Source organism: Scardinius erythrophthalmus, assembly GCF_964197995.2.
Source record: "Scardinius erythrophthalmus genome assembly, chromosome: 21".
Classification (NCBI taxonomy): domain Eukaryota; kingdom Metazoa; phylum Chordata; class Actinopteri; order Cypriniformes; family Leuciscidae; genus Scardinius; species Scardinius erythrophthalmus.
Genome location: NC_138241.1, coordinates 37143551 through 37156050, shown reverse-complemented (window position 1 = coordinate 37156050; position 12500 = coordinate 37143551). Strand labels below are relative to the sequence as shown.

At 50.5% G+C, this 12500-nt stretch overlaps 1 protein-coding gene across 3 annotated transcripts in view; it reads right to left on the bottom strand.

Moving 5' to 3' along the window:
- Positions 1-12500, bottom strand: part of klc1b (kinesin light chain 1b) — a 41143-nt gene that overhangs the window by 22232 nt on the left and 6411 nt on the right. For all 3 annotated transcript variants that reach the window (XM_081350804.1, XM_081350803.1, XM_081350802.1), the window contains exons 3-10: positions 10108-10338; positions 8098-8176; positions 4454-4682; positions 4286-4373; positions 3487-3588; positions 3221-3394; positions 388-487; positions 1-50 (exon numbers count right to left, since the gene is read on the bottom strand). The exon at positions 1-50 is cut by the window's left edge and continues 3 nt beyond it. In XM_081350804.1, the coding sequence (XP_081206930.1) occupies positions 1-50; positions 388-487; positions 3221-3394; positions 3487-3588; positions 4286-4373; positions 4454-4682; positions 8098-8176; positions 10108-10338 (1053 nt within the window). The remainder of the gene's footprint in view (positions 51-387; positions 488-3220; positions 3395-3486; positions 3589-4285; positions 4374-4453; positions 4683-8097; positions 8177-10107; positions 10339-12500) is intronic.

Genomic DNA, 12500 nt, shown 5'->3' with positions numbered 1-12500 from the left:
GCTCATCTCCTCTCTCTCCTCCGCGTGCATCCAGATGGGCTTGTTTTCAGCTGCAAACACACACACAGGAGACACAGGTTACCCATGATGCTCTCTGGCTAAAGCTCAGTATGACTGTGTCTCCGGTGGGTTTACTGAGACGCACATCAGACACAGCCTATAGTGTGCGTATGGTGTTTACTGCACACACGTCTGCGGATCTGCACGTTTATTTGAGTTATTTATTCTCTTATTATTCAGTTTTTCCTTTAACTTGCACCTGAAAAGCTGAGTTTGCTGTGCTGTTCCTGTAAGGATCAGTGTGAATAACACACACGTGTGTGAGTGTGTGTGAGTGTGTGTGTAAGTGTGTGTGTGTGTGAGTGTGTGTGAGTGTGTGAGTCTCACCGTCCACCGATCCGAACTCCTTCTCGTGAGCGCGGGTCAGAATCTCTTTATACAGAACCTCGGCTTCCTTATATTTACCCTGTTTGAGGAAGCAGGACGCCTGCGGAGAGACACACACTGTGAGACGAGCACAGATGGGCATAAATACATGGAAATGTATTTAAAATACAAATACAGTATTTTGTATTGAAAATACACTAAATACATGTGAAATTGGCCGTCCAGTGCAGGGACTGGTCACAGTGAGTGAAGAAACTACACAGGCCGACTGACTTATCATTGCTAACCTCATCTCTGCCCTCTCTCTCTTTCTTTCTGGCAATTACAAATAAACTTATGCAAAATAGCAGCCATTTATATACTTATTTCTGGTTACAATATAGTCTATTACTTATGGTGAACACTATTAAAAACTTCATACTGTAGGTAAAACTGTGGGAACCTTTTCTGCTATCTAGCAAAGAATATGGACGGGCGATATTGACAAAATCTCAATTTTACTTCACAGTAACAATACCATGGTTTCACAATTCTCAAGATCTGGGAGAACGAAGAGATACCGGCTGACTGGAAGGAGGGTTATCTAATCAAGCTTCCAAAGAAAGGCGACCTCAGCAATTACAGAGGCATCACACTCCTGTCAGTGCCAGGCAAGGTCTTCAATCGGATCCTCCTGGAGCGAATGAAAGACTCTGTTGATCCTCAACTACGAGAAGGCCTTTGACAGTGTGGATCGAGAGGTCCTACGGAAGCTCCTCCGGTACTACGGCACCCCATCCAAGCTGGTAAACCTGATAAAGAGCTCAAACGAAGGCATGACCTGTCAGGTGATCCACGCAGGACAGCTCACCAACAGCTTCCGGGTGAGTCCGACAAGGATGCTTGTTATCCCCGTTCCTTTTCCTCATCGCCATCGACTGGATCATGAAGACTTCTACCAGCGAACGCAGAAATGAGATTCAGTGGACCTTATGGAATCAACTCGATGACTTAGACTTCGCCGACGACCTCGCACTTCTCTCCCACAGCCAGCAACAGATGCAAGAGAAGACCAGTGTGTTGGCAGCCACATCAGCACAAGTTGGACTCATTATCCACAAAGAGAAGACCAAGATCTTTAAAACCAACTCCAGCAACATCAACCCAATCACACTGAGCGGAAGTCCTCTGGAAGAAGTGCAGTCATTCACCTACCTGGGCAGCATCCTCGGCCAGCATGGTGGACCAGAAGCAGATGTCAAGGCAAGGATTGGTAAAACAAGAGGCGCCTTCATCCAGCTCAAGAACATCTGGGCTTCCAGAGAGCTGACCTTGACCACCAAGATCCGACTGTTCAACTCCAACGTGAGATCAGCACTGCTGTACGGCGCTGAAACCTGGAGGACAACCAAAGCCACCAACAGTAAAATCCAAACCTTCATCAACACCTGTTCCAGAAGGATTCTCCACATTCTTTGGCCTGACACTATCAGTAACACCAATCTGTGGGAAAGGACCTGCCAACTTCCAGTGGAGGTAGAAATCTGGAAGAGAAGATGGGGCTGGATAGGGCACACCCTTCGCAAACCGCCAACAAACATCACCAGGCAGGCTCTCAGCTGGAGCCCTCAAGGCAAGCGCCCAAGAAGCACATGGCGACGCGAACTCGACGCAGACGTCACACGGATGGGCTTCCACTGGAGTCAACCAGAAAGAATGGCCCAGGACAGAAATCTCTGGAGGTCTACCTTTGGCGGCCCATACCCCGGGAGGGGTGGAGGGCAAAGTACAGTAAGTAATCTAACATTTAAAATTAGAATTAATTTAACTCATTTGACACTATTTACCCCTTTTTATTATTATTTTTTATGTACAATAAAACTAAAAGCTGAAGATGTTTGTGGAGTATCATTCATCAGTGCTTCTTTTTCCACTCCAACGTTCCAGTAATTCCTGCCCACTAAAAGCTGCACGGATATTTGCTTACTCCACAAATAGGCCCATCTATGTAAACGATTTAGAAAAAGTTCCATCAATTTAAACATTATATCATCGCTATGATATGTAGTGTCACATCACCCAGCCCTAACATGCAGTAATGCTTTAAACACATTTGACAAGCTAGTTGATAAAAATCATCAACCGGTCAAGACTGATTGGCTAACGCTATTTTCCCACTTGTCTGTGCTCTTTTATTCTTCATGTTAATAATGCATTATTTTAACTTTAATCAACAAGTAGAATTGATCATGACGTTCTCACCTTATTCCAAGAAAAAAATCGCTGATCCAGTGTTGAGCTATAGTGAATGACTGAACTAGTTGATGCACAAAATCAGTTCCCTGATAAAGAGGTTGACTGGCAAAAAGTATTTTATGTATTTTGAAAATACAAAAATACTCATCTTAAATGTATTTAAATACAAATTACATTTGATTTTTCCAAAGGCTTTAAAATACAAAATACAAAATAGTATTTTGTATTTCAAATATGTATTTTAAATACATGTATCTGAAATACTGCCCATCCCTGGAGACGAGTGTGTGTGTGTGTGTGTGTGTGTGTGTGTGTGTGTGTGTGTGTGTGTGTGTGTGTGTGTGTGTGTGTGTGTGTGTGTGAAGTGAAGTGAAGTGGCACCAGCGGCAAGGTTGCTGAATCTGAATCAGGGTCACATCTGCATGCTTTCGAGTTTTGCTCTTTCACCTTCACAGATGAGCGTCACTGACGTCTGCTCACATTTGCATAACGAGGAAAATGCAAATATTGAGTGTGTGTTTGATAGTGTCTGGAGTTGTATAAAACCAGCAGAACTGCAGTTTGACACACACACACACACACACACACACACACTCACCAGGTTGTTCTTGGTCTTGGCCACGTTGGGGTCGTCGGGCCCGAGCCGGCACTCGTAGATCTCCAGCGCGCGGCAGTAATAATACTCCACCTCCTCGTACTTGCCCTGGTTCTGGCACAACAGCGCCAGGTTATTCAGCTGCTTCGCCACGTCAGGGTGATCCTTCCCCAGCACCTGACACACACACACACACACACACACAGGTCACTGAGACTGTGCTCTAATGCAGGGGTTGAGGAGCGCTGAGGAGCGGTGATGTCACTGACCTTCTCCCGGATCTCCAGCGCTCGTTTACACAGCGGCTCGGCCTCCTTATACTTGCCTCTCTTCCCGTACAGCACCGCCAGATTATTCAGAGTGGCTGCGACCTGAAACACACACACACACACACGTGCATGAGCCACACCAGCTGATCATGTGATGCACTAATAACTGATAGTCCCCTCATTACCATAACCGTCAGTTTAACACACTACTAACTCAGTCAACCAGGCCCCGCCCCTTTATTCTGCGCATGAATTATTATAATGAGGAAAATTGTGACGTGTTCGTTCCCGGAAGAAACTCAAGATACAGTGGAGGCGTTTCAGGAGTTCAGGAACACTGACTCTAATATACTGATATATCTAGAGTTCAGATGATGCAAACTCTGAATCAACACACACCAGTGCCACATTTCTCTAAATGTCATGATCATTTGTTAACAAACAAGTATTCATTACTTCAATGAGCTCATAGTTTCTGCATTTAATTATTACATTGTTTAAATTAGTACCTTTTTTGCTAACTGTGATTTTGTATATGTGCATTTCTGAAATACATGACTAACAGTGTCCTCTGATATGAGATCACAGTGAGCTGTAATGTGGACTCGTGCACTCTCTGTGGAACGAGGTGTGTTGTGAAAAGCAAATAAAAGTGAATTGAACAGAATATAGAAAGCGTTTCCGCGCTCTAACAGCAGCGCTCCACACTGACGACAGATGAAGACGAGATGAAGACGAGATGAAGACGAGATGAAGACGAGATGACGACGGCGTATGAGAGGAGCAGCGTGAGACTCACAGCGGGATGGTCCTTCCCCAGCGTCTTCTCCCTGATGGACAGCGCGTCGTTCAGCAGGTGCGCGGCCTCCTTATACTTGTTCTGGTCCCTGACACACACACACAGAGGATGATGTCATCAGACACGGTTCAGACGCGGTTCTGACGCGGCTCTCGGCGGGTCTCTCACCTGTACACCAGCGCCAGGATGTTGAGCATGGTGGCCACGTCGGGGTGGTCGTGACCCGAGGTCTTCTCCAGGTCCTCCAGAGCCTGCTTGCAGAGCGGCACCGCCACCTCGTAGCGGCCCTGAGACGCGTACTGGATCACCAGGTTGTGGAGGGTCCGGAGCCGCGCCGGGATCTCGTAGCCGCCCTGCTGAGCCGCCGCTACCGCCGCGCTGTTGTGCTGGTGCTGACCTGCAGAGGTCAGGGGTCACAGGCTTACAGAGGTCAGGGGTCACAGGCTTACAGAGGTCAGGGGTCACAGGTTTACAGAGGTCAGGGGTCACAGGCTTACAGAGGTCAGGGGTCACAGGCTTACAGAGGTCAGGGGTCACAGGCTTACAGAGGTCAGGGGTCACAGGCTTACAGAGGTCAGGGGTCACAGGCTTACAGAGGTCAGGGGTCACAGGCTTACAGAGGTCTGGGGTCACCGGTCTGGGGTCACAGGCTTACAGAGGTCTGGGGTCACCGGTCTAGGGTCACAGGCTTACAGAGGTCTGGGGTCACCGGTCTGGGGTCACAGGCTTACAGAGGTCTGGGGTCACCGGTCTGGAGTCACAGGCTTACAGAGGTCAGGGGTCACAGGCTTACAGAGGTCAGGGGTCACAGGCTCACAGAGGTCAGGGGTCACAGGCTTACAGAGGTCTGGGGTCACAGGCTTACAGAGGTCTGGGGTCACAGGCTTACAGAGGTCAGGGGTCACAGGCTTACAGAGGTCTGGGGTCACAGGCTTACAGAGGTCTGGGGTCACAGGCTTACAGAGGTCAGGGGTCACAGGCTTACAGAGGTCTGGGGTCACAGGCTTACAGAGGTCAGGGGTCACAGGCTTACAGAGGTCAGGGGTCACAGGCTTACAGAGGTCTGGGGTCACAGGCTTACAGAGGTCAGGGGTCACAGGCTTACAGAGGTCAGGGGTCACAGGCTTACAGAGGTCAGGGGTCACAGGCTTACAGAGGTCTGGGGTCACAGGCTTACAGAGGTCTGGGGTTACAGGCTTACAGAGGTCAGGGGTCACAGGCTTACAGCGGTCAGGGGTCACAGGCTTACAGAGGTCTGGGGTCACAGGCTTAGAGAGGTCTGGGGTCACAGGCTTACAGAGGTCTGGGGTCACAGGCTTAGAGAGGTCTGGGGTCACAGGCTTACAGAGGTCTGGGGTTACAGGCTTACAGAGGTCAGAGGTCACAGGCTTACAGAGGTCTGGGGTTACAGGCTTACAGAGGTCTGGGGTCACAGGCTTACAGAGGTCTGGGGTTACAGGCTTACAGAGGTCAGGGGTCACAGGCTTACAGCGGTCAGGGGTCACAGGCTTACAGAGGTCAGGGGTCACAGGCTTACAGAGGTCTGGGGTCACCGGTCTGGAGTCACAGGCTTACAGAGGTCAGGGGTCACAGGCTTACAGAGGTCAGGGGTCACAGGCTCACAGAGGTCTGGGGTCACAGGCTTACAGAGGTCTGGGGTTACAGGCTTACAGCGGTCAGGGGTCACAGGCTTACAGAGGTCAGGGGTCACAGGCTTACAGAGGTCTGGGGTCACCGGTCTGGAGTCACAGGCTTACAGAGGTCAGGGGTCACAGGCTTACAGAGGTCAGGGGTCACAGGCTCACAGAGGTCAGGGGTCACAGGCTTACAGAGGTCTGGGGTCACAGGCTTACAGAGGTCTGGGGTCACAGGCTTACAGAGGTCAGGGGTCACAGGCTTACAGAGGTCTGGGGTCACAGGCTTACAGAGGTCTGGGGTCACAGGCTTACAGAGGTCAGGGGTCACAGGCTTACAGAGGTCTGGGGTCACAGGCTTACAGAGGTCAGGGGTCACAGGCTTACAGCGGTCAGGGGTCACAGGCTTACAGAGGTCAGGGGTCACAGGCTTAGAGAGGTCTGGGGTCACAGGCTTACAGAGGTCTGGGGTCACAGGCTTAGAGAGGTCTGGGGTCACAGGCTTACAGAGGTCTGGGGTTACAGGCTTACAGAGGTCAGAGGTCACAGGCTTACAGAGGTCTGGGGTTACAGGCTTACAGAGGTCTGGGGTCACAGGCTTACAGAGGTCTGGGGTTACAGGCTTACAGAGGTCAGGGGTCACAGGCTTACAGCGGTCAGGGGTCACAGGCTTACAGAGGTCAGGGGTCACAGGCTTACAGAGGTCTGGGGTCACCGGTCTGGAGTCACAGGCTTACAGAGGTCAGGGGTCACAGGCTTACAGAGGTCAGGGGTCACAGGCTCACAGAGGTCTGGGGTCACAGGCTTACAGAGGTCTGGGGTTACAGGCTTACAGCGGTCAGGGGTCACAGGCTCACAGAGGTCTGGGGTCACAGGCTTACAGAGGTCTGGGGTTACAGGCTTACAGCGGTCAGGGGTCACAGGCTTACAGAGGTCAGGGGTCACAGGCTTACAGAGGTCTGGGGTCACCGGTCTGGAGTCACAGGCTTACAGAGGTCAGGGGTCACAGGCTTACAGAGGTCAGGGGTCACAGGCTCACAGAGGTCAGGGGTCACAGGCTTACAGAGGTCTGGGGTCACCGGTCTGGAGTCACAGGCTTACAGAGGTCAGGGGTCACAGGCTTACAGAGGTCAGGGGTCACAGGCTCACAGAGGTCAGGGGTCACAGGCTTACAGAGGTCTGGGGTCACAGGCTTACAGAGGTCAGGGGTCACAGGCTTACAGAGGTCTGGGGTCACAGGCTTACAGAGGTCTGGGGTCACAGGCTTACAGAGGTCAGGGGTCACAGGCTTACAGAGGTCTGGGGTCACAGGCTTACAGAGGTCAGGGGTCACAGGCTTACAGAGGTCAGGGGTCACAGGCTTACAGAGGTCTGGGGTCACAGGCTTACAGAGGTCAGGGGTCACAGGCTTACAGAGGTCAGGGGTCACAGGCTTACAGAGGTCTGGGGTCACAGGCTTACAGAGGTCTGGGGTTACAGGCTTACAGAGGTCAGGGGTCACAGGCTTACAGCGGTCAGGGGTCACAGGCTTACAGAGGTCTGGGGTCACAGGCTTAGAGAGGTCTGGGGTCACAGGCTTACAGAGGTCTGGGGTCACAGGCTTACAGAGGTCTGGGGTCACAGGCTTACAGAGGTCTGGGGTCACAGGCTTAGAGAGGTCTGGGGTCACAGGCTTACAGAGGTCAGAGGTCACAGGCTTACAGAGGTCAGGGGTCACAGGCTTACAGAGGTCTGGGGTTACAGGCTTACAGAGGTCTGGGGTCACAGGCTTAGAGAGGTCTGGGGTCACAGGCTTACAGAGGTCTGGGGTTACAGGCTTACAGAGGTCAGAGGTCACAGGCTTACAGAGGTCTGGGGTCACAGGCTTACAGAGGTCAGAGGTCACAGGCTTACAGAGGTCAGGGGTCACAGGCTTACAGAGGTCTTAAGTTTAATGTGAGTTCCAGAGGAATGTGTGACTGTTTCGCCTGTTCAACCACAGAAAAGGTAATTGGTAAGTCCGTATTGCGAAAAAATAAAAAAGGTATTCACTGTGAGAAACAGACCTCGGGTTCTGGCCTGAAATATAACCGTAATGGTCGGGTCGGGTCCTGGCTCAGTTTAAAGCCCGTGCAGAACTCTACTCAGGGTTAATGTGACGGGACACGAGCGCGTGTGTGTGTGTGAGGGTTCACGTACTTCCTTGAGTGTGTTCCTCCTCGTCGTTGGGGAAGAGGTCGTCCAGAGAGTCCTTGGGCGGCTCTCCGTCCTTCTCCTCCTGCACACAGCAGATCCAGTTACTGATAAATATGCTGTTTTTTGCTATTCATAGTTTATTAAGTAATATTAACAAATGCAACTTTTGATTTTCAAAGTAAATGTTGAAATTCCCAGTAACTTGATTGATGAGTATAGTTCAGCATTAAATGCGACACTGGTTACAGTGATTATTACAGGAGCCCGTTCTCAGCCCTTTCGTGTCTTGCAGCGTTTAACCCTTGTGTGACCTTTAGACATTTTTGTCTCTTTGATTGTTTTGCCTGTGTTAATGCCAACTGCATAAATATTGGCACAGGTGTGTATTTTTATTGGAATTTTACGATTTCACCCCCATATCCTTTAATAAATCTATTTTACACCAGTAACACAAAATAGTTCCTCTCAGGACCTTAAGGACAAAAATGTCCCCATTAAAACTGCAATATTTAATCTCAGGGCCATTTAACTATAATATGATGCAGTATTTGTAAAGAGGCTTTCATTCTGTTGGCAAGGCTTCAAAATTAAAATGTTTACTATGTTTTACCAGATGTGCCATTTTCTCAGGTTTATACTCGCTTTATTCCTGTTTTCTGCTTCTGCAGATTATAGAGCCAATCGGATAAATTATGCAGCGATAATTGTGTGTGTGTGTGTGTGTGTGTGTGTTGGTATGGATGTCATAGTGTGGTTTGTATGCGTATAATAATAATAATAATAATAATAATAAAAATTGTGTGTGTAATAATAGCGCCCAAACAAACTCTCACTGAAAGCTCATTTTTTCATATATCAGATATTAACCTCAAATTTGGAACAGAAATTGTTTAGATTTATGACTTTGATTTTCTAGCAGTTTTAGAGTTTAACACGTTTCATAAAATATAAATTTTATATAAAATAGTGTTCATAAATCATTTTCATAAACTTAAACCTATATAACTATTTTTGTATGTTTTACTTTTTAAACTTTTTTTACTTCAACAATAATCTGCCAATGGTTTCTTTAAAATGAGAAAACTTAAGTCTGCGCTCCCAAGCTTCAAATGTTGATGACAGTTTTTTGACACTGTGTGTCAAACTTGGATCTGTGTGTAACTTTTAATTGATGCACAACGGGCTGAAGAGTTTCCCAGCGTGAGAATGCAGATCTCAGGGGTTTCTGGTTAGCAGATCTGACGTCAGACCGCACGAAACACTCGATCTGAGGAATCATTCGCACAAACGCTGCACTCACACACTCTACTGTAATACTGGGGGCTTCGCACCGGTAGTTCTAGGATCTCTAGCCACCAGGCCGATTCCCCTAGGAGCGTTTTCCTGGTTGCGTTCGCACCGCTAGTCGGAACTCTGAAGTGACGTATGCCGCGCTTGTGGTTGAGACTTTTATTTTGACGGCTCTGAGAACGCCATAGCCTGAGCAAATAAACAGTGCTCACATTCTCCTGTTCATTAGTTTACAATCTGTCTAACACGATATTAGATACTGTTAAACATAGAAAGTCGACAGTAATGAAGAGTTATTAGCGTTTGCCGTGTGTTGATGTCCAGTGTTGGACATCAACACAACACATAATCATGTTTCTCTTGCTCCCTCAAAGTCGTGTTGGATTTTCTGCTCAGTGTAAAGATTGAGAGCTCCATCTATCACTGTTTTACATGTTCGTGGAGTTAGTTTCTGGACTAAATATATAGGCTATAATCGGTGTGTTTACACAGCCTTTTTAAAAATGGCGGGTGCTGGTGTTCAGCCAATCAGCGAACACTACCGTCACTGTAGTTCCTAAAGCGCTGGTGTAGACCGACTCTGGAGGAGGAGTAAATTCGTTTCTCCAAAAGGAGTTCCTAGAGCTAAAATAGTTCCTAGTTCCTGCGGTGCGAAAGCCGTCGCTAGCACATCTGAGCGGGTCGCTGGATTGAGTAATGCGCGTCAGTAATGCACCAGCTCACCGAGGGAGACACGTCCTCGTCGTACTTCTTGAGCTGGTTCATGAACTCCAGGTGCTTCTTCTCCTCCTCCAGCTGGGCCACGCTCTGCTCGCTCTTCTGCAGCTTCTGCTGAGTGTTGGCCAGCTCGTCCCGCAGCCACTGGTTCTCCTGGCAGAGCCGGCGCACCTGAGCTCGCAGCTTCTGCTTCTCGGACTCCACCGCGGTCAGGTGGTTCGACAGAGCCATCATCACCTGGGCACAGAAGCACACGTCATTCAGCCAGAACAAGCACTGGGACACACACACTGGTTCACTCTCTGAAGTCAGTATGAAACGGGATTCAGTTCATGTGACTGACATATAAAATAAAATTAAATATACTTTATTGTTCCTGATAGGGAAATCGCCCCATACGCATGCCGTCAAAAAAACGCGTCTCTGTAGGCAGCCTAGGCTCTGAGATCTGCACACAAAAACAAATGGTTTAGCCAAACACTCTAAACCCAAACAAATAGTGTTCCAACCAATCACCGACAGGGGGAGGGTGTTGTGAGGTTTTGTGCTCGTGCACGGCTGCACGCGAAGTCAGAGCTGAAGAAAAAGCTGGCTCAAAACCCCACAACACCCTCCCCCTGTCGGTGATTGGTTGAACACTATTTGTTTGGGTTTTGAGTGTTTGGTTAAACCATTTGTTTTTGTGTGCAGATCTCAGAGCCTAGGCTGCCTACAGAGACGCGTTTTTTTGACGGCATGCTTCTGATGCTAGCTAGCGGATCGTTAGGAAAGGGTTAGATGAATGTGATAAAAATATTTTTGGGCCTGAAATCACTGATACCACCTTTAAAACAATTACACAGAATATTCATACACATCAAACACATAAAAATAAATAGAGTTCACTAATTCATGTTCAACAGTCGAGTTTTTTTTACTCTCTGATATCTGACATTGTTGCTTTAAAGCAGAAACTGAAGCTGTGATTCTGAACCCATCGGGGCCCTAACTCTGCCCTCGCCCTCCGAGATGTTCATGTGTTTCTTTCAAAGATTTTCTCCATATAGTGACTCACATCTGGACCTTCGACCCGTTGGACCCCATTGAAGACACTATATGGAGAAAATCCTGGAGTGTTTTCCTCAAAAACTTCATTTCTTTTCCACTGAAGAAAGAAAGACATGAACATCTTGGATGACGAGGGGAGAGTAAACTATCAGGACATTTTAATTCTGCAGTGAACTACTCCTTTAAGAGTGAGTGAATGAAACACTTGACCCCTGACCCCTGCCCTCACCTGTGCCTCTCCCAGCCCCTGACCCCTGCCCTCACCTGTGCCTCTCCCAGCCCCTGACCCCTGCCCTCACCTGTGCCTCTCCCAGCCCCTGACCCCTGCCCTCACCTGTGCCTCTCCCAGCCCCTGACCCCTGCCCTCACCTGTGCCTCTCCCAGCCCCTGACCTCACCTGTGCCTCTCCCAGCCCCTGACCCCTGCCCTCACCTGTGCCTCTCCCAGCCCCTGACCTCACCTGTGCCTCTCCCAGCCCCTGACCCCTGCCCTCACCTGTGCCTCTCCCAGCCCCTGACCCCTGCCCTCACCTGTGCCTCTCCCAGCCCCTGACCTCACCTGTGCCTCTCCCAGCCCCTGACCCTTGCCCTCACCTGTGCCTCTCCCAGCCCCTGACCCCTGCCCTCACCTGTGCCTCTCCCAGCCCCTGACCCCTGCCCTCACCTGTGCCTCTCCCAGCCCCTGACCCCTGCCCTCACCTGTGCCTCTCCCAGCCCCTGACCCCTGACCTCACCTGTGCCTCTCCCTGACCCCTGCCCTCACCTGTGCCTCTCCCAGCCCCTGACCCCTGCCCTCACCTGTGCCTCTCCCAGCCCCTGACCCCTGCCCTCACCTGTGCCCCTCCCAGCCCCTGACCCCTGCCCTCACCTGTGCCTCTCCCAGCCCCTGACCCCTGCCCTCACCTGTGCCTCTCCCAGCCCCTGACCTCACCTGTGCCTCTCCCAGCCCCTGACCCCTGCCCTCACCTGTGCCTCTCCCAGCCCCTGACCCCTGCCCTCACCTGTGCCTCTCCCAGCCCCTGACCCCTGCCCTCACCTGTGCCTCTCCCAGCCCCTGACCCCTGCCCTCACCTGTGCCTCTCCCAGCCCCTGACCTCACCTGTGCCTCTCCCAGCCCCTGACCCCTGACCTCACCTGTGCCTCTCCCAGCCCCTGACCCCTGACCTCACCTGTGCCTCTCCCAGCCCCTGACCCCTGACCTCACCTGTGCCTCTCCCAGCCCCTGACCCCTGCCCTCACCTGTGCCTCTCCCAGCCCCTGACCCCTGCCCTCACCTGTGCCTCTCCCAGCCCCTGACCCCTGACCTCACCTGTGCCTCTCCCAGCCCCTGACCCCTGCCCTCACCTGTGCCTC